Source organism: Lissotriton vulgaris, chromosome 6 (assembly GCF_964263255.1).
Source record: "Lissotriton vulgaris chromosome 6, aLisVul1.2, whole genome shotgun sequence".
NCBI classification, from domain to species: Eukaryota; Metazoa; Chordata; class Amphibia; order Caudata; family Salamandridae; genus Lissotriton; species Lissotriton vulgaris.
This window is the reverse complement of record NC_141694.1, coordinates 20,755,392-20,777,513: the sequence shown is the minus strand read 5'-3', so window position 1 is coordinate 20,777,513 and position 22,122 is coordinate 20,755,392. Positions and strand designations below refer to the sequence as shown.

At 42.5% G+C, this 22,122-nt stretch overlaps 1 protein-coding gene across 1 annotated transcript in view; it reads left to right on the top strand.

Moving 5' to 3' along the window:
• The window catches only part of LOC147706718 (solute carrier family 22 member 7-like), a 272,267-nt gene that overhangs the window by 223,360 nt on the left and 26,785 nt on the right, over positions 1–22,122 (top strand). Inside the window, exon 9 of the mRNA XM_086925855.1 lies at positions 15,895–16,101. Coding sequence (XP_086781981.1) covers positions 15,895–16,101 — 207 coding nt within the window. The remainder of the gene's footprint in view (positions 1–15,894; positions 16,102–22,122) is intronic.

The window sequence follows — 22,122 nt, the reverse complement described above, 5'->3', positions numbered from 1 at the left end:
AGCACCACTGCTGTGATGTGAGATGTGCCCTGAATCTCTGTGGGTTGTAGCCTCTGGGGCACTGCTTGGCCACTTTTTACCACCTCACCCAGATCCTGGGATACAGAGGGGGAGCCTTAACGTTGCATTTGCCAGGTACAGGGGAGAGCCCCCCCTACTGTGTCCGGTGGGGACTACCTGTCCCAAAAGCCCTCCTGGCCTTACACCTGAACTGGATCAATGCTATTGAAGGCCTGCAGCAGCACTGCGGCATGGGACCTGTCCGGGCTGCACCCAGGTGAAGCTCGGACCAAGGGCAGACCCGTCCTGCGCCCATCTGTAACAAGAAGGGGCAGGGTAGGGTCACAATCAGTGGTCCAGTTACTCCCATTCTTTTGAGCTGGGTTAGCTTTACTTGGAACTGGTTCTAGCTGATTAAAGCAATTATCCTCCGCCTCCTGGCCATCAATGTATTTGACTGTCGTTTAAAATGCAGAGTCTAATCATCTGGTGTCTTTTGTGTGGAGATGGTCCTTGCATTTGAGGAGGGCCCAGTCATTAGTTTTAGCATTACAGAGAGCCCCAGTTGGGCCAGGCTGCTTAAAATATGTCACAGGAAGTACAGGATAGGGCAAACAAGGTAGACTTCCTCTGAGTACTATCATGGAACCTGCAGGAGTTAGAACAAGGCTCTCTGACCCTGAATGGAGGTGGATGTATTGACCAATACCACACTGTCCTTTTTCAGGAGACCTGGGCAGTGGCCCAGGTATTTAGAAGTGGTTTTATTACATGTTATGTTAATGCAGTGCTGGCTCCATCAGGAAGAGCTTCAGGTGACCTTTTAATCTGGTCGAGGTTGTATTTGCTCACAAAAAAATTAAATAATCCCATTTAATAGCATGGACCTGATGGTACTAGAAATAACAATAATTACTCCACATAGTGCTAGACATATTGTCATTGTGATTTTGTATATTAGATAAGTTCCCCCAAATATACAATCTCCAACAGTGGACCACCTTATTGACATATTGAGTGATTCTAACCAGAGCGCCTTAAAAATTCTTGAAGGAGACTGCAAAGCAAGACTCTCTCCTGGCAAAAGGGAAATAGATCAGATTTTAAAAACCTTTGACACATTACCCAGAACAGGAGACCTGGACCAGGGCACACTAAAATAAACCGCGGTAAGCGGCACAGTTGGAAGATATGATTGTTGAAAGATGCCTAAGAATAGTCAACAGCAACCCAAATCAGATTCTCCCCCATGCCCAACTTTTAGAATAGGATCTATATTGATTACATTTTGCAGAAGGAGGTACTATGGCCATCTCTGTTAGATATGCAAATTGTCCTAGGACTGCCTAGTGATCACCAGGCTCTGAGCGGCAAATTTATAATCACTAAGTTTACGAGCTCAGACTTGGTACCCCTAACCTTTTATAGCCCGGTTGAGACAGCTAACAAACAAGAGAAATGTTTACTGAGTGGAATTGCATTTAACTCTGTAGTTCAGAGGCAAATATATGAAATATTTGTGGTAAATTATTCCATATTAGGATCAATAGGTATGGCAAACTTTGGATATGTTTACGCGCATTGCCAACTAATGGATAAATTAAGGCCTCTCTTTGATAAAGTGAAAAGGAGGGGGTGCCATCAAAAAACATTACCCAGCTGGTTTAGTAGAAATTGTAGGCATTATAAGAACTGCCTACTAGATGCCTTAAAAAAAGGGTAGCCAGACAGACATAGCTCTCGCAAGAAAACGCTATAGGACCACTTCGATTAAAGCCAAAAGGAGCGGAGAATTGGAACAGTGGTCAGAGCTCACTGATGCACTTGATAATAAAACCCCAAAGGCTTTTTTGAAAGATAGTGGCAGCTGGTACATGGGTAATTGACAATCACCTAGAGGTGGTAGTGCAGCCATAGAAGTGGGTTGACCACTTTGGGGACCTTTATCGTGAGAGGGACAAAGAAGAGAGGCAGGATAAGATCAAGACAAAGGAGGGTGCAATAGCACAAGTAACCGCTATCCCCCTTGAAAGGGGTGAGGTTAACATTCCCAGGACCCCTCCCTGTTTTACCTTAAGTGAAATGAAGCATGCCCTAAAACAAATGAAGAAAGAAAAGGCACCCAGATTGGATGGTTTACCCAGTGATTTAGACTTGTCCCACCCTGAATCTGGGTCCCCTATCTTAACCATTTGGGCAACGCCATCATGAGGGGTAGTAAAATTCAAGCATCCTGGCATGGGGCAGCCATAATCGCAATTTTTAAAAAGGGGAGTAGAGAGGAGCCATCCAAATTATAGACCTATTGGTCTACTAGACATTAACGCAAAAATGTTTGCAGACTGGTTCTGGGCAGGCTACAAGCATGGATATCTGGCAATCATATCACAGGCAGGTTTCAGGAACAAAGTAAGTACCCTTGACTAGGTCTTCCATTTCAAGGTGTTATGCTGGAAGTAGGTCACCTTGAAGAGGGACCAACTAATGTAGCCTTTATTGATTTAAGGTAGGAATTTCACCTGGTACCGAGGGATAACTTATAGTCGGTGGTGGATGACTACGGGCCACCAGGAGATCTTCTCCGGATTCTCAGAGTGCTTCACACCAATAAATATGCACAGGTGAGCTGGAAGATGGGAGGAGACCTGACGGATAGGATCCATATCAATCGGGGAGCCAAGCAGGGATGCGTGCTTGCTCTGACACTTTTTAGCCTTTATATTTATGGGGCAGTCAAAGGGTATCTGAAATCAAGCGTGATCTACCCAAGACTGCAGAAATAGCTGGCCCAATTTTAATGTTTGCAGATGATACTTTACTCATTTACTGGGAAAAACAGAGTCCAAGAAATAAATCCAATAAAAAATCTAAATTTATGGGAATAAACCCACATAGGTCATTTAGTAGCAGAATGAAGGTTCCCTTAGAGAACAGGTAACACACTTTGTTTATCTAAGCATAAGACTGACATACTTTGAATTGGGAAATGCAAATTGGGAAGAGCAAAGCTGCATTTTACCAGAGAGCACTCCTAATTAGAAGGAAACATAAGGCAACTACAGGAGGCGTAGTGTCACCAGCTATCAAGATTTACAGAGCCACGGCCAAGGTGGCAGCTCCTTACCGGGCAGAGATATGGGGGTTCGTTGATGCAGCTCCCCTCAAACAAAAAGCATTTTTAAGATCAGGCAGTGGTCCCACTGGCCACCGCCTGGTCTAAGAAAATGAAAAGAAAACATTTCATTTTACTTTTTGTAAAGCATCTCATTTTCCTTTAAGAAAAATGGGCTTCTTTACAAAAAAAAAGATTGCTTTATTTAAAAGCAATCACTGACATGGTGGTCTGCTGATCTCAGCAGGCCACCATCCCTGTGAATTTTGTGATTCCTAATGGGTCGCAAAATGCAACTTATATCATTAATATTGCTGAGGTAGGTCATTTGCGGCCCATTAAGAATGGCAGAAAGTGTTAAACACACTTTCATGCATTCCGTTTTGCAAATTCCAACTTGCGAATTGCAAGGATTCACAATTAGGGTATCGCAAAACAGTTTAGTGATACATCTGGCCCTTAGTGCGGGCCCTAATGTACTTCACTACAGAGGGGTTCATGACTCTTAGTCAGGTGGTCCGCTACTGCTTAGAAAATAAAATATTATTAATAGATGAATGAACTGTATATCAATGAATGAGCAACATTGAAAAATGAAAAATTGTAAACGTTCTTTAAATGTGAAGCAATTTGAAATTGGAAGCTAAAGATTAAGTTGGTATTTTTAGACTGATTCATGGGAAGACTGAGTACATCAAACAGAATACAATATGAACAGTGGGTGGCCTCAATTGAATTGAGAGAAGTTCCCACCTTCCCAATAAAAATAGAATTTTTATTTTGTCAAATATTTGTTTGGTATTAAATATTTTATCACTTGTGTATTTGTTTGATGAATGCCTGTTCCAGTGTTTTGCAGTTCGAATCATCGAAATTGCTTTCAGTAGCTAAAATACTACAAGTACAACTTTCACGTCATGTATATTGCTACTATATCGGACCAGCAACTTCTTTTCTTCATGTGAAGAAACTTCCTCTTTCTTTTAAATACATTTGAGATACAACATCAATTCATCTTGCTTTTAATAAATATTGCAAGAGCATACCACAATAAAAACAATCAATATGTTAGTTCTATATATACAATGCTGACAATGCCAAAACAAAAAAATGCTAGCAAGACCTATTGGCTTTGCCACTGCCTGCTGGTGTCTGTATGGAGTCTGGCAGCAGCATTGGCAGTCCTCCAAGCACTGCATTCTATCCATCTAGATGGGGTGAGGAAATATGAATTTTTATGATCAATTGTGTCCCCTATCTTAGACCCCAACGACTCCGTGTACACGTTACAAGTACATGTATGTTCCCTCCACTTCCAGCTATGAAGACGCAAATACATTTGCGTCCAACGTTAACATGTCCTCTTTCAGATCCACCATGAATGGGCCGAATATTCCGTTCTTAAGTATGCCTTGCCAACGTCTTTATGTGGTGTACTTTACACGTTTTTCAGCTCTGGCGAAGTAGGCCCTGAATTCTGCCATCGAGCCTTTTCCTGCTTTATGACTCTGAATACTTCAGCCTGGGCCTGCATCTGAGCCCCTGACCTCTGCCTTACTCCCTGCGCGGCTAACGGTGCTTGGTTCAGCCTGTTGCCTGCCAAGACTTTATTCAGCCTTCAAGTTATCTGCTCCACTCCTCGAAAATACATTCCTGTCTAGTAGTTCAAGTAAACATCCTTCCAGCTGCAGAGCAAAGGGCTCGGCCTCACTGTCTCCGTACAATTAATTCATAGCTCCTGTTACCATGGTAGGCCCATGCCCCCTCGCATCTCATGCAGACACGTAGACGCTTATACACGCACTCACAGTCAGTATAGAATAGCCTCTGTCCGAGAGACCTTTCCTTCCAGATAATACAGTTCCTTAAACACGAGATATTAGATACGATTTGGGATTAGGTTGATCTGACATCCCAGACTTCTGTCTCCTCATGTAGGGCTAAATGTCAAGTCCCCGTCACCCTCCAGTTACACGTCAATCACACGTCATGCTGCCTGCGCGCGCATCTCGGCCATGTATTTCTGCTGACACTGCAGGATTCTCTTATGGATCCACCCACTTGTGACATCTCCTTAATGACGTTTCTAGTACACACCTTCATGCACGCCTATCGTAACGCCTTTTCATTACGTATGTGTACTCTTATCTCTCCTCTCAGCTGTTACGCCTTCTGCATCTGCCTTTACTGTAATGCATTGACTATATATATGAATGATTGTCAATAAAATATTGTCTGTCAGTCCCTTCCCGAACCTACGTGGTGACGGAATGGTATGCCACCTTGGCTCGAGCCAAATACCCAATTCCTTTTTAAGGAATAAAACCCCTTTTGAAAACCTCAAATATCACGGATTTTGCCTCTTATTTTTCTGAGTTATTCTTATTGAACTTTACCGCATAAATTAAGTATAGGTAATTTAAATTTACCACAGGGGGATAACAAGTTACTGACCATGTTCCTGGGATCTGAGCGAGCAATTGATGGCTTCAGTCATCTGGCTAAATGTAGTCCATATTAGGCCAATTTTGTTAGCTTGGTAAGGCCTTCATTTAGGTCGCAATTCTAATGATGATGGTGTGGCCTCTCAAAAAAATGAATGCTTTTGGGGTCTGAGAAACAAAGGCAAACCTGGCTACATCAGTTCAGGTGTATGGACCTGTCTTGCGGAATTGTGATAAGAGCTTCCATATATAGGTTCTATAGGTAGATTGAGAGGAGGTTGACTTGCAGATCATCAAATCTTGTAAGATATGTATCAGAATCAAATTAAACAAATGTGAGAAACTGAACCTTTGAAGAGTGGGATTGCTTAAACCAGTTTCAGATCAGTTTACAAGAAGTTCTTCAGCATCATCGAGCAATTCACCAAACCCCCCAGGAAGCCACGGACATCACACCCTCCTAGGACCTCTGCAACAAGCTGAACTCATACTTCGACCTGAAAATCAAGGCCCTTTATGACAATTTCAACAAACAGACTCCATAAACCACCCCTTCCTCCAGCAACGACAGCCAGCTCACTGCCTGGACCCCTGTCACCACTGAAGTTACCACCACAACAATGAAGAGCACTCACTCGGGAGCCCCAACAGACCCTTGCCGGCAGCACATCTTCCACAAAGCCGCAGCAGCCATAGCACCGGAGCTATGACGCACCATCAATGCCACCTTCGAATCGGGAACCTTTCCTTACAACTGGAAACGCGCAGAAGTCAAGCCCCTCTGCAGACCCGATGGACCTGAAAAACTACCGACCCATCTCTTTCCTTCCCTTCGGATCCAAAGTCACGAGAAGATAGTCCATACCCAGCTGACAATCTTCATCGAAGAGAACACCATCCTCTACTTTTCCCAATCCAGATTCCGCAGTAACCACAGTACTGAGACCGCCTCCTCCCCACGCAGACAAAATATGCATGCTCCTCGACCAAAGCCACACCGCGGCCTCATACTACTATATCTTAATGCAGCCTTCAACACTGTCTGCCACCGCACTCTTGCAGCCAGGCTCCATGACGCTCGCATACAGGGAACCACCCTCGACGAATTTGTGACATTACATCGCAGTCTTCACACCGCAATACCTTTACAATGCAGGCATTACAACACAAGTTCTGTGCGCTGAATGGCACAGAACTTAGGAATAGTATGATTTACTATTCCAACTCCAGCCTACGTAACAGTAGGGAAGGTGTTAGATTAGTAAATCATATTATTCCTTAGTGTATAGCGCCCTCCAGCGCAAGTCATTGTAACCATTTGTGTTGTAATGCCTCCATTGTAAAGATATTGCGGTGTGAAGGCCGCGATGTAACGGATATCTCCCCCCTCGACTGGCTCTGCTCCTTCTTTGCCTGCAGAACCTAAAGGATCAGACTCCTGCCTTTCCTCTCCGAACCCACAGAAATCAACTGCAGAGTACCCGAAGATCATCGCTCAGTCCCACGCTCTTCAATATCTACATGGCCCCCTCAACACCATCGTCAGACAGCTTGGACTCAGCATAGTATCCTATGCTGATGAGAGCCAGCTAATCCAGACACAGGTTCCAGGAAGGAATGAAGGACCTAACAGCTTGGATGAGCAGCAGCTGTCTGTAGCTCATCTTGAAGAAGACAGACGTTTTTGTCCTTGGACCCACCCCCTCTGCTTGGGTAACTACTGGTGGCCCACTGCCATCGGCAACCCCCCCACCTACACGGACCACACCCGGAACCTCTGCATCATACTTGACTCCAACATCACCAGGACCTGCCTAATCAATGCTGTTGCATCCACCTGCTTCAGTACCCTCTGCATCCTATGCATGACCTTCAAGGGGATCCCCCAAGCCAGAAAGACCGTCACCCACGCACTTATAACAAGTTTACTGGACTACGGAACACCCTCTATGCTGGAATCAACGATTCCCTGCAACGCACACTCCAGACCATCCAGAACACCGCAGCCAAACTCGTCTTAAGTATCCTACGACATGAGCACATCACCCGACACCTGCGAGACCTTCACTGGATCCCCATCAAGAAGAGAGTAACCTTCAAGCTACTCAACCACACCTACAAATCTCTCCACAACACCGGACCCAAATACCTCTACAAAAGAGTCTCCTTCCACGAACACAAAAGAATTTACGCTCAGCCAACCTCACTCTAGCAGAAACGCCATGCATCTGCAGAACCAGAGCAGGTGCAAGAGCCTTCTCCTACATCACGGCTAAGACCTGCAACAATCTCCCGGTCAACATCAGAGACTCCCCTCCTTTGCACACCTTCAGAAAGAGCCTCAAGACCTGGCTTTTCGTTTGACTCGGAGCTGCAATCACTCCCAGCCCCCACCCCCACCAGCGTCTTGAGACCATCTTGGGTGAGTAGCACGCCTCACAATTCCCTGATTGATTGATTGGAGAAGTCCCAAATGTTAGGTGTTGGCTTCATTCAGTATTTTCAGGGCATCATCACTTTTTGGTTACTTAGAAGCCAAACTGTCAGACTGGCAGAGGTCTGGAGGATTATTAAGATATCGTAGTTGGACGGCTTTGGCTTTTTTTCGTGATTTTGCTAAGGAAATGAAGTTTTGAAACTGGTCTGAGGTTTGAAGATCATTTGAGCCTAAGTTTGATTTTCTTGACAAATGGAATGATTTGTCACATTTTTATAGCTGACGGGAAGACCTCTTTCTCAAGGCAAGCATTTATAATTCTGAGTATGGGAAAATAGTTTTTTTCAGCAGAGAGACAGAGATTAAGTCATTTGCATAAGACAAAGGGGTGATTGAGGAGATAATCTATATGACCCTAGGTCTTCAAAATCTGTTTGACTCTCCATCATCATGCGCACACTTCTCAAAGGCCAATTTAAGGAAGGTTTTTCTAACAAATTCCTCAGAAGATAGATTAGAGAAAAATACAGATAAAAGCTAATTAGCTATGTACCTCACACTGCCCCTTACGTACATGGGAACTCGTACTTGACTTGTGTATCGAATTCCCAGCATAGATATATGCTGACAAGATTTTGCTTAATCGCATTCCAATCATGTTTGGCTTTCCTAAAAATGTATAGTCTATGAAGGATTTCCCATCTTGTCCATGTGATGGGAGGGCAGCACACTCTATCTCACATCTTTTATTTTATTGCTCCTTTATGGCGCGCAGAGGAAAGATTTTATTCTACCCCTTTTACGAAAGTACAATCTTAGACACTCTTGCCTGTCTCCTGCTTTTATCCAAAAATTTGAAGGATGGGGCTGAAAGGGGAACATTGTTATCGTTTTTTTTAGCAATTTGACGAATATGGTGTAATTTGAATAATGAAATTATTAGTACCCTTTTGACTGTTTCAAATTTATTATTTTATGAATTTTCTAGTGTAACTTATTTGTTTGATATTCTGTGGTGTATGAACTTTCATGCATTAGAAATTAATGCAAAATAAAGTATTGATTGGTGATTGATCTGTATGAATTATTTTAATTCAAGTTTGATAAAGGAGGGCCATGGTGCAAGGGTTTTTCACGAATGATAGAGGTAAATGATTTATTAGATTTTTTTGCCAAGTTTTTCATGTATTAAGTTTATTTTTTTGGACAAAGAAATGAGCAATGTTATTTGCATTGATGTAAAAGTAGAGAATGCTTGCTGTATGGCGTCATCACAGTGTTTAATTGTGTTACTAAGAGTTTTGGGTTAGTTTGTTGCTTCATTTACTTTTGTTCTGAAGTAGGTACTTTTCGTTGCCTGTATGAAGTTTTTATGATTTTTCCATTGTTCTTTCAAGGCTACAAGAGAGTCTTCTGATTTATCTGTCTATCATATCTTTTTCAATTTCCTGACACTTCTTTTTCTGAGATTGAGATGCTTGGTTTACCAAGATGTACAGGGTTTCTACCGTCCAGATTTTTAAAAATTTTGAACTAAGACATTATTTAAAATGTCTTTCTTAGATTTAGTGGAGTAGTTGGTGAGCTAGGTCTACATTATTCAAGGTATTGTGAGTTAAGGAAATGTGTTTAAATTCTTTTGAAAGTTATTGGAGGGACATAAGTTTTACATTTCTTCTCCGGCTTTTAAGAGTTTGGTTCTTTAGCCTCTTTGCTATTAGTTTCAAGTGTAAGGAAACAGCAAGATTGTCAGACCAATCCAGGTCAAATGGGCCATGTTGTATGATACATTTTGGGTTAAGGACTATTAGATCAATAGCGTAACTTTTCGAATCGGGTCAAGCCATGCACACGTGTTTTGTAGTGAGTAGATGTTTCAAAATTTTCGATTGGATGTTGCAGTCCCTAGGAAAGAGTGTTCATTTTTCTTCAGCACAATAAGCTCTTCAACTTGTTTAGCAAAACATGGTTGAAATTTGGGGTGGGATAAACATAAAAAGAATTATAGGTGTGTAACTGTGAATAGCAGGGTTTATTTCAGCAATGGGTTCTGAGTGACATCAGAATTATTTTATTTATTTATTTTATAGGTTTTATATAGAGCTAGCTTGACCTGAGAGTATCTAAGCGCTTTACAAGATCGAAGAGCACCATATAATCAGGTTGCTTATCAGAAGATGCAAGACATATTAGATTTTTAGAAACACACACAAGAATAAACAAAGAAAATTGTTAGGCAATGAGCCTGGATTAACCGTAAAGGCAATACAACAGAGTAAGATTAAGAGAAAGAAACACCTACTAAACAACTGAAACAAACCACCAACTGACTATAACAGAGGGCGAGACCTATAAAGAGAGATAATTAACAATGTTCAGAATGCATAGGTATTAAAGTATTTGTTGAAAAGGAGGAGTTTCAGGCCACTTTCGAAGCAAGTTGCATCGTAATTCTCTAGATAAAGAGTTCCATAAGCTGGGTACATTTCCAGAGAAAGAACGAGTCTGGATTGATTTCTTTTTTAGTTTGGAAGGTACGAGAAGAAGTGAGTTGGAACTTCTCAAAGTTCTGGTTTAAGATAGGTAACCAGAGAGAACTTTGAGATGTCAATTTCACTCAGAAGGGGAAAAACACCCCCTTTAGTCACATTTACCCATTTGTTATTCCATTCTATATATGGCACTTCCATTTCATCCCCCACTGCTGTCATTAGATGTGGAGTAGTAAAGGAGTCATGGGGAGTAATGCATAATATTGTCTCTCCAGCTCCTGCCCCTGCATTAAACCTGGTGTACTTCCACCTAAGGTTACTCCCCCTCTTCTGGCCATCACCTCCCATCTCTCGCCCACATTTTAAAAATGGTACATGGCATCCTGCTTCTCTTCCAAACCAACTTTAACATTACTCACCATTTACCCTCAGAAACAATAACAAAAGACACCTAGGCCCTGATTTATATCATAGGCCCACTATTCCGCCCTGGGGACGGAGTAAATTACTCCATCTCCATGATGAAGGGGCCGTCTGCCTAATTTATAAATGACGGTCATGTATAAAAGCATTGCCAGAAATGGCCATCACAGTGGTTCCTGTCAGTGCATTTTTTGTGTGCTACGGAGCTGTGTCAGCGGGATGCAGCCCTGTAGAGCAGAGTATTCTCTTTTTCTTTATAAAAAAGAAAATACCGAAACAGATTTATAAAAGTAATACCTTCCCCCCATTGGAGTCTTCTCTCATGGCAGGAGGAGAATTATTACGATATTACTGTCCCTCACTGACAGGTTTAGCCTGTTGGTGAAAAATAGTAAAACATTTCTACATGTCCACCCATCTAAATTGACAGGCAGACATGTAGCCATTTATCTGATGGCACTTGCTCCCAAGGACCTATAGAGACATTTGGCCACGGCGTAGGCGGAGTAGTCTCTGCCATGGCCACACTCGAGGTCCGGCCACATGTAGACTGGGCAAGAAGACCAGTATGTTGGCCGGGAGGGAAGACTGTCACCACCAACATACATAAATCAGGCCCCTAGCATCTTGCGACTCAACTCCACTCTCTACCTTACCCAGCACACCCATCCAAATAACAAAATAAACTGACGACATGCCTCCCACCCACACCACCCTCTATCAAACCTCCACTCACCCATATATTAAGGAAATAAAAGTATTTTGCTATTTATCTATTGCATATGGTACACACACCAACATTCATGATAAAAACATGGTGTGCTATCACCCACCCACACTACTACACTCGATCCACTTCTACTAAATATATGAAAATAGTACAAGGTGTCCTGCCTCCAATCCCCATCACCCTGTATGCCGTACCCTCCCCTCCCAGCCCATAGCTGTGCTCTTTGTCCTCCATCAAACAGAGAGCATCTAACGGATAGGCTCTCTGTCATATCAGCACAGCCTGGAATTGATTTAGGGTGTAGGAGCAATGGGGAACAACCTTTTATTTTTCTGCCCCTGCCATGCCATAGCAGTGAATAACTAAAAAATTCTGTGAAGCCACGGATCGGGGAATTTTCGGCATTTCCGTGGAACTCAAAATTACCCAAATTCCGCAAATTCTGCGAGCGGAACGGAATTTACTGCCCAGGCCTATGAATAACCAGCTTTAGAATTTGGTATGCATACTAAAGGTTCCATTGAGAGCCAAGCAACAGCATTTCCTGCATGCGTTTGTTGTATGGAGATTGTGAGGGGTTTGAAAGAGCAGTGTAACTGGGATCTTCTAGATGATTGTGGTAATTGGTTATTCTAGTTCTAATTTTTTCTTGGGACCCCATAACTTTCAAACAGGTGGAAATGCTAAAAATGGAAGAAAAAGCCAAAGCAGCCATGGTCGTTGGAAGCGCTGTAGCCTCTTTACAAGAATACATCTATAATCAGGGCTACTGGAATTATGCGATTGTGTGGCTGTTGCGATTTTTGCATGATTACAGATTTGCCACATTTGCCACATAATCAATCATCAACTGCATAATCTGCATTTTTTTCAAAAAACAAATTGTTTCTAGCTCAAACAGCTCAAAAGTAAGTGTGGAGTGGAAGGCCCTGTGCAAAGATGGACGGGTCACCTTTCTGTTGCTTATTGCTATATTTTAAAGTTAAGCCGGTACTAATGAGGTGCAACCAATGCCCATGCAGTGCTACCAACTTTAAAAATTACAAAATAATGACGTAATACTATTACGAAATGTGCCACATTATGCCTCATAATTTGCCTTTTTTGGTGAAAGGGCTTTGAGCCTAATGCCATACCTTCTTCATTCCTCCTTTCAAAGCAGAGGTTTATTAATGTTTATTTTGCAATGTGTTCAGACATAGGGGCTCAGAGACCTGTGTTGTGGCCTACAAGTGGTTAGGATTGCAGAGAGGCAGTGCTTTTGCCATCTCAGTGATTTATATTACAGATGAAGATATAGGCTTGCCTGCAGGCCAGGCCATGAACGTCAATTCACCGAAAGTCCAGGTGTATCTGAAGTGACATCACATGCCATTTGACCTTTATGCTCAATCACACACATAGGCTTATACACACTCTCTCTTGATGCATGCACACAACATACATTTACAAACATTTTGTACTTATCTCTGGTGCCAGGGAGGGTCATATTCAGCTAATTGTGCTACATTTTTAATTACAATAATATTGAATGATATACTATTATTTACTATAAGTGTAATCAAATTAAATGATTTAAAAAAATTCGAGCCCCAATCGATGTCCATAAGGACAAACTGCCCCTGTGTTTGTGGTACTGATGTTGCCATGCCTGAAGCTAGGGGTCGCAAATACAATTTAGTTATTTTTTTAAAGTTTTGTATAGCGCGAACATGACCCAAGTGGGTATCAGAGCGATTTACATACGGGCTGCGGAAGGCGTAGGTAGATAGCTGTGAGAGAAAGGTAGAGAAATATACGTCAGGTATAAAATTACATAATAGCTGGCAACATTGAGGCCAATGCCAGGGGAATCAAGGGGCTAGCCAGGGGTCACAGCTGCCACCACTGGCAACCCCTAAATGACATCCATGGACCAGGCAAGAATTTTTTGGTGAACATGCTGCTGACCCAGCAGAAGCACTTTCATCACAACTGGTCAGTACAGCCAGACAGCATTTTTTTTCTTTTCCATAAACAAATCACCACAGTGGAAAAAAAAATTCTATTAGACAAGGATAATTATGATGTATATTAAAGGTTGTGGCTGATGTAACAAAATACTATTAAATATTTTGAAAAGTATGAGTGCAGATTTGAATGTGTATACCTAAACACGGGAACATCCTTTTCAACGCGGATGTTACCCCGCAGTGCTTTTACGGCGCGTCCTTTACAACGCAAGTCGTAACCACGACTTGCGCTGGAGGGCGCTAAAGGATTAAGAATAGTATATTTACTATTCCCACACCTTCCCTAATATCCACGGGGACTGGTGTTAGAATAGTAAATTATACTATTTACTCTACGCGCCCAACAACGCAAGTCGTTGTAACGACTTGCGTTGTTGAAGACGCGTTGTAAAGGCACGCGTTGAAACGGTACGCGTTGTACCGTCATACATCCCCTAAACACAGAGGAAAGGTGTACACATTTGGCAAACTTTCCCAACAGTTTGCAAATTGGAAATTGGAAGTGTATAAGTTGAGACTTATTCAGCAGAGGAACTAATATATCTAGACATATTTCTATGGAGTCCCCACTCCTGTTCAATCTTTACCTACAACCTCTGATTGCATCCTTGGCCAATATGGGCTGCAGAGTCTTTAATTATGCTGACGACACTCAGCTTGTGCTGAGTGTCGATAATACAGGGGCAGCACAAATTCAAGCCCAGAACATCTTGAGGTACACCGTAAGATGGATGACGGAAACCTGTTAAAGATCAACCCGGATAAGACCGAGGTATTGGTAATTCCATCAACCACCTCACCCTGGAGTGATCTGTACTGGCCTTCAGAGTTAGGACTAGCCCCAAAGCCAAGTGTGAATGTAAAGAGCTTGGGGATTAAATTAGACTGTGATCTGTCAATGTGCAGCCAAATATCTTCCGTTGTGGGAAGCTGCACGAATATTATCAGGCAACTGAGGAAGTTAGCCCCCTTTCTCTCTCAATCCATGATGCGCTCAATTGTAGCAGCGACCGTCATCTCAAGGATTGATTATGGAAATGCCCTTTATCTTGGCCTCCCTAAAACTCTGATTAACAGAGTACAGGTCGTGATGAACGACGCCGCACGATTGATCTTTGGATTACCTAGAAGAACGAAGGCTTCCCCTCTACTACAGAGTCTTCATTGGCTCCCTATTAAAGAGAGGGTTGAATTCAAGAGTGTATGCATAGCCCATAAGGCGATTTACGGCCATGCACCTGTCTACATTAAAGACCGCCTGGAGGTGTACAGCCCAAAGAGAACACTTAGATCATCGGACTCCCAGTTGCTGGTTTGCCCCCGGAACAAATTAGAAACTAAGGGAGGGAGAGCCTTCTCGGTATTGGCCCCTCAGCTATGGAATAAGCTGCCTGAGGGGCTACGCAGGGAAGTGAATCTTCTGCGGTTCAGGAAACTGTTGAAAACACTGCTGTTTAGTAAAGTTCTGAGCGCAATGTAAACTGTTAGCTGTGTCTCTTCGATGTGTTGTGCCAAGTTATTGTAATAACATCGATTTCCGAGCGCTTAGAGACCTGTAGGTGATTGGGCGCGTTACAAATCCAAATTAACAATAACAATAACAATATTTATCAGCTGGTTTCAATACTACCACCAACTGGATGTGGGCTGGGCCCTAAAAGAAGGTGATTGCTAGACTGGATTACATGTTTGACAATGGAACTAAGAAAAGTCAATGCCTGCCTTGCTAGCCAAAAATGATCTATCATTTTTAAAAGTAAACACTACTGCAAACTTTATTATACTATCCCATGCGAATCAGAAAATGATGAATGAGACTATATGTTTTACATTTTTAACATAACAAAAGCAGCAAAACGTGCATGATAATATGGAGATATGGAACAATGGGGTGGACTAAAGAGAGAAGAATGGAAGTGGTAGACTTATTACAGCAAATGCAATATAAATAATTATTCTGAAAAGTTATAATTGTGTTTAAAATGGATACCAGGGAAAATTGCAGGACATACTTGCAGAACAATCAATTTTCTTGTCTTCCTTTTCTGCAAAAGGTGTGCACAAAGTTTCTGTTGCAGGATATAAATAACTATAGAGATGCAGATCTAAAATAATGTTGAGGAAGATGATGATGTGTGAGTGCATTCATGTTAGAATATTCTTACAACACATTATAATATAAATTGCCCCAAACCGAGTTGGATACCCTCGTCTTCAGGCTATTCTTGCTCTCTGTTCTTCCAGGCACAATGGCTGTGGGTTCAGCTCATTCCTTGGCCGTATAGGCGCGACTGTGTCTCCACTGGTCTTGCTCCTGGATGAAGTATGGAAGCCTTTGCCGCAGGTTATCTACTGCTCGGTGGCCATTGCCTGTGGCTTGATAACTTATTGCCTTCATGAGACCCTCAACATGCGGCTACCTGACACAATAGAGGATACAGAAAAGACACGGTAAGGCATGCCCCTCTAATCTGTATGGATGACTGTTTATAGGATGAACATTTACAGATTGAACATATTCGGGGGTCTATAGAAAACATGCAATTCTGTAATGTTCTTTGCCGGAGTTTTCTTTGTGAGTTGGCTGAGGACCGACATCTGGTTTGCTGTGTAAGATCCTAGGGACACTGCCTGAACCTGACAGGCAAGCTCAGTTAAGGATAGGAATGAACAATTCCTGTGTCACTGCCTGAACATGACAGGTAACTTTGAACAACTTCCATTCCTACATAACACAATTTCTGATTCCACTTCACAGACATCAGATACCCCTTTCCTGTCTTTCATCTGAACATCACTTCCAGGACTTCCCATCTTCATTACACCTGAATTTTCACAGGAACACTTAACTCTTCTGAGCCTGACCCATGTCCGGATTTGACCACTCTTTCCACATTCCCCTAATTAGCCTCACATACACTCACAGCATGCCACATACTTTGTCAACCACGAACGTTCCATCAAACTTGTCACCACTTTTATGAACAAAACCACCCCTTTTAAGGAAAACATAATCACCTACTTTAAATTTACACATCTTAACACAATTGCAATGATCAAAATTCACTTTTCGTTTCAACTTGGCCACTTCCACATTAGCTCTTGCTTCTGCATCACAAACATTAGCATCCACTCCAAACTTGACCCATTTGCTCATCCACCCTGGGCAAGTCTTCATGGTGGCTGGCTTCTTTGCTCTCAACATCTCGAAAGGAGAAACATGAGTGGTGGACTGAGGAGTGGTTCGGTAAAACCACAACATAGACCTTACCGCATTGACAACTACACACTTGTTGTTGACAGCCCACTGGAGACAATGGATAAACACACGATTCATACGTTCCACCTTGCCATTGGTTTGGGGATGATATAAAGACGTCTTTAAATGCTGACATCACCAGATTTAAGAACATCTCCACAGGTTATTGACAAATTGAACACAATTATCAGAAATCAAATATCGAGGAAAACCTACCCTGAGGAACAGTTCCCTGAGAAAATCAACTTTTACCTTGGCGTTAGATTCAGGAACAAACTAAACTTCTGGCCTTTTCAAGTACAAATCGACTACTATGAAAGAAAAGTGAAACTGGCTCTGCAACCTGTTAAATGGGCCTGCCAGATTCAACACAATCTTCTTTCAGGTTTTTTTTCTGAATATTCAATAGCTTGCAAGGGTGATGTCATGTAGTTCCTATAAATCTACATAGCACTTGCACGTTTAGACAACATAAACTATGGGATTGGTGTCCAGAATGATTCCAGACACCCCTAAAGGATATGCTCGCCTGTAGACCAGCTAGCTCGCAAGCCCCCAGTTAGAAATGGGAGTCTCTAGTTGGCAGAGGTAGGTACCTTTGTCTAAGTAGGGACCCTTCTTCCTAGTCAGGATAAAGGAGTTACACTCCTAAAATAACTCCTGCTTACCCACTTGGTAGCATGGCAGGAGCAGTCAGGCAGTTCAGAGGTAGTGTGTAAAGCATTTGCACATAACCAACAGTAACACAGTGAAAACACTACAAAAGGACACCACATCAGTTTAGAAACATATCCAATATTTTATGTACTTAAAACCAGACCAAAATGATAATAATTCACAATACACTACTTAAAAATATATACTTTGCAAGATATCCCCAAAATTGCAGAAATTCTTCAAAAACACAGTTTGTTCGAGTCGGTAGCTCCATCTGGGGCTACTGGGATGCTGAAAACACCACAGTCTAACAGTTCCAGCTGACCGTGTCGGTACGGGTCAGTGAAAGCGTGGACAGATTCAGTAACAGTACCTTTCTCATTGCGTTTGGCACGCTGGTATGAGCCGGTCATGGCAACCATTGCGGTTGCGTTGCAAAATGGAAGCGTGCAGGGTGTGGTGCCCTCTCGATGCGGTGCTGGCAGCGGCTCAGTGCCAATTGTCCAGACGGCGTTGGTGAGACCAAGGATTATGGGCGAGGTGGTGCTCGATGCGGTGCTGGCAGGTTGTGGTGCAAGCAACAGAGCCGGTTAGCGGGAGCTGGCATTGGTCTGCCAAGACCGCTGTGTGGAATGTGGCAGTGCAGCGTGAAACTTACGAGCAGTGCCCCCAGCCACAATGCGGTCACTGGTGTCGAAGTCAGCAGCAGCGACAGCGTCAGGGAGACCAGGATGGGGAAGTGAAACAAGTTGGTGCATAGTGCGGTACCCGCAGGTCACGGTAGTCCCAACCAGTTTGGTCCTCTCTGGCCCAGCTTCCTGGCAGGAGGTGGAGACCGCATTGTGCAAGGCAGACAAGGCCTACTCAGGTGCAAGGAAATCTTCTCTCTCCCACTACTCTAAATGCAGCCCAGGTCTATTCAGCCTAGCCCTGACTCATTCAGACTCTCTCAAACCACTGCACATCCCCAACCCCTGTCACTTCAAAGCCAGACAGTCAATCCACAATCCCAGCAGAGGCACGCAGGATGGCTAAGCAAGAAAATACCTACTTTCTAAAAGTGGTATTTCTAAACATAGAACATAAAAATCATCTTTACAAAAAAACATGCATTTTTACATTCTGAGTCCAGGCATACTAAATTCCATTTCTCTATCTTGTCACAATGGGAAGGTTTGCTTATAAGATGTTATAAGTAAAACTCCTATTCTTTCCTATGGGACAGATAGCCTTGCAGTGGTGAAAAATGGAATACACTGTAATTCATGACCAGACATGTCACCCACACCAGTGCATGTCCTATCTTTAAAGTACACAGTACCAGGGCTACCTTGGGACTACCCTAGGGGTAACTTATAGATAATTGAAGGGAAGGTTAGGGCATAGCAAGTGGGTGCACTTGCCAGGCCGACATGCAGTCACAAACTGCACACAAACCCTGCAGTGGCAGGTCTGGGATACCTTTTCTGGGCTGCTAATGTGGGTGGCACAATCAGTGCTGCAGGTCCATTAATAGCATTTGATTTACAGGCCCTGGCACACTTAGTGCACTTTACTAGGGGCATACCAGTAAATCAAATCAGCCAATCATGGAAACACCAATCCACAATAACAATTTACAACAGGAGCACTTGCGCTTTAACACTGAACAGCAGTGAGAAAGTGCACAGAGGCACTAAACCAGCAAAAACAAAGTCAAACCTGGGAGGTCAGAAAGCAAAAACACAGGGCAAACACGCCAAAAGATGCCCCCTTACCAAGGAGCGAATAGTTTCTGGCAACTACCATGACAATCCTGACCCCTCAGGGATCATGGAAACAGTACAGTACTTTTCAGTCAGTCGCTTGTGCTCACTCGGTCTCAGAGAGATACACAGAATAGAAGAAACAGTGGGGACGTTTTCAATAAGCATTTATTTACCCAGCGCCATTCTAGTATAAAATATGTGTGCTGCAAAAACCATTAGACAGAAACAGATATAAAAGGTTGTGAGCACCAACACAGTAAATAAAAGGTAGAATTCTACCATGGTGCTAAAACAGTGAATATATACAGGCATGTAGATTCATAGCAATAATCAGGCGTACTCCTCCTATGTGAATCCTATCTAAGTGTATGTAAGTGTACCTAACATGTATATAGGTGTAGAGCCAAGATTCTCCCTAGGAATGAACAAACCTCATTACCTGATGGGAGAAAATGAGTTTCTCGAGTTGGACACCCCGCAAGGGATGTCAGACCACTGCGTCCTGGAGTGTCTTTGTGCAGAGACTTCAGCATTTCATGTCAGCATGGAAGTGTCTCCTCTGGTTTGTGCAGCGAAAATGTGGTACTTATATACCCGTAAGATACCCTCAGGGGTTCTACCTAAATGTGTCATGGTACTGTGGGCCTGTTGTCCAAGGATGACAATAGCGATTACTTTTTTACAGAGTTATTATGCAGAAGATGGTAATTCTGCTTTGATCCTAAGAATCCTCAAGCTTAGCAAATGAGGCTAGTTTTTGAAGAAAATCACACAACATTTATTCAGCACCCAACTAGGTAAAAGTCAGCACCAGAACTGTTGTGTAGAGAAAGGTAGGACAAATGTAGGTAAAAGGTTGTGCTACTACCTAGGCCTATATTGGCGTACATTGGTGATCATAACAGTGGTTTCCTCACAATCATACCCTTTTCAGAAGACAAACACACCATACATCCTCCCACAAATGATTCAACCTATCTATCCATAGACGACCACCAGAAGGTTTGTCTCAATCGTCTTTTAATGAATGTGGCTCCCATATGTCCTCAATGAGCCATCTTAATGAACTTCAATCTCAGTCCCACAGGTGGTACCAACTTATCACTCCTAAGAAGGAACCCGTCATCAACCAATAGTTCATCAGAAACCTTCCAAATGGTTGACACATATTAGGGCCAACCCTTCGAAATACAGCCAATAACAATTTTCATGACTTCGTCCAAGACCATTTCATCTTTCCATTCATGTTCCACCACAGCACACATTCCTTCCAAATCTAAAGAAGCAATAAAAGAATTCTCTGCAATGTCATCCAGTCCATCCGCACCATCATCCGGAATAGCAAATTGCAAAAAACAATCTGCGTGTACATTCATGCCCCCTTTGATATCGACAGTGTCAAAATTAAACTGTAACAGCTTGGGTGATAATGTCAATATTCTGGGTGTCTGTTCTTTAATCATTTCCCAGGACAAAATGGCAACTAACGGTTTATGATCTGTTTTCACAGTAAACTTTTTGCCCACACATATGGTTTGAATTTTTGGATAGCCCACCAACATGCTAACAACTCCATTTATATTGTTGAATAATACATTTCTGCCTCCCTCAATACTCTAAAAGCATAACTGATGGTGTTCTCAACCACCTCTTTTTGTTGAGTCAATACAATGCTTAAACCATAATGGCAAGCATCCACCATGATGCAACACGATAACCTAGGGTCAAAAGGTTTCAACACTTTCAAACCAGCCAAATGTTTTTTTAACCTATTCACACTAATTTTGACAAGAATAATCCCAATTGAAAACAGCATCCTTTTAAGCAGCTTGGTTTACAATTGCAATGTGACAGGCATAATCCGGTACAAAGCGAGAATAAAACTCACACATTCCCATGAAAGATATGACTGGCTTTATCTTTGGGAGCTTGCACTTTAATTATAGCATGACAAGACCTGGTCTGGGTTCAATGCCTTCTCCAGAGACAACATGTCCCAAACAATCTATACGTTTTTTGACAAATTCACACTTCTCGATTTTAAGGACAATGCACTTATCTTGGAGAATTAACAGCACCTGCTCCAAAATGGTCAGATGTTCTTCTATAGTTTTACCATATACCAGAACATCGTTTTGGAATACGACAACTCCATCAACATTTTTGAATAAGCTAAGCCAAATGGCATCCTGCAATATTGAAAATTGCCCATTGGACATATAAATGCTGTGTAACATCTGGACTCAGTATCCAATACTACTTGGTGGTAAGCTGATAGAAGATTCAACTTACTGAATCAATTAGCACCAGAAACAGCATTCATCAAATCTGAAATGTTTAGAAGAGGGGATGTCAGTCAATCAAAATGGCTCTATTAAGATTGCGCAAATCTACGCAGACCCTGAGCTCACCATTCTTCTTACGAGCTACCTCAAGAGGAGGTAACCATAGGGAAGATCCAATCGGTTTGATTATACCAGAGTCAAACAGCTATCTAAGTCATCTCTGACTGAAAAGGGGACATTACGAAACTTGTGTTTAATAGGAATTTATGCCTCCTTCACTTAGATTTTGTATTGGAACCCATTTATCAATCTAACTCCACCAGAAAATACATTAGAAACGTTTGTGCATAAATTCTCAGTTATGCTACAATCATCTGCACACACTCCACCAACATCTACTACGGAAACTTGTTCACTGGTGCCTAGCTTCAAAATCATTTTAATAAAACCCTCACGAAACCAACCCAGGATACACAAACCTTTTACAGCGACATACATCTTCTCAAAAATCTTCCTCCCCTTG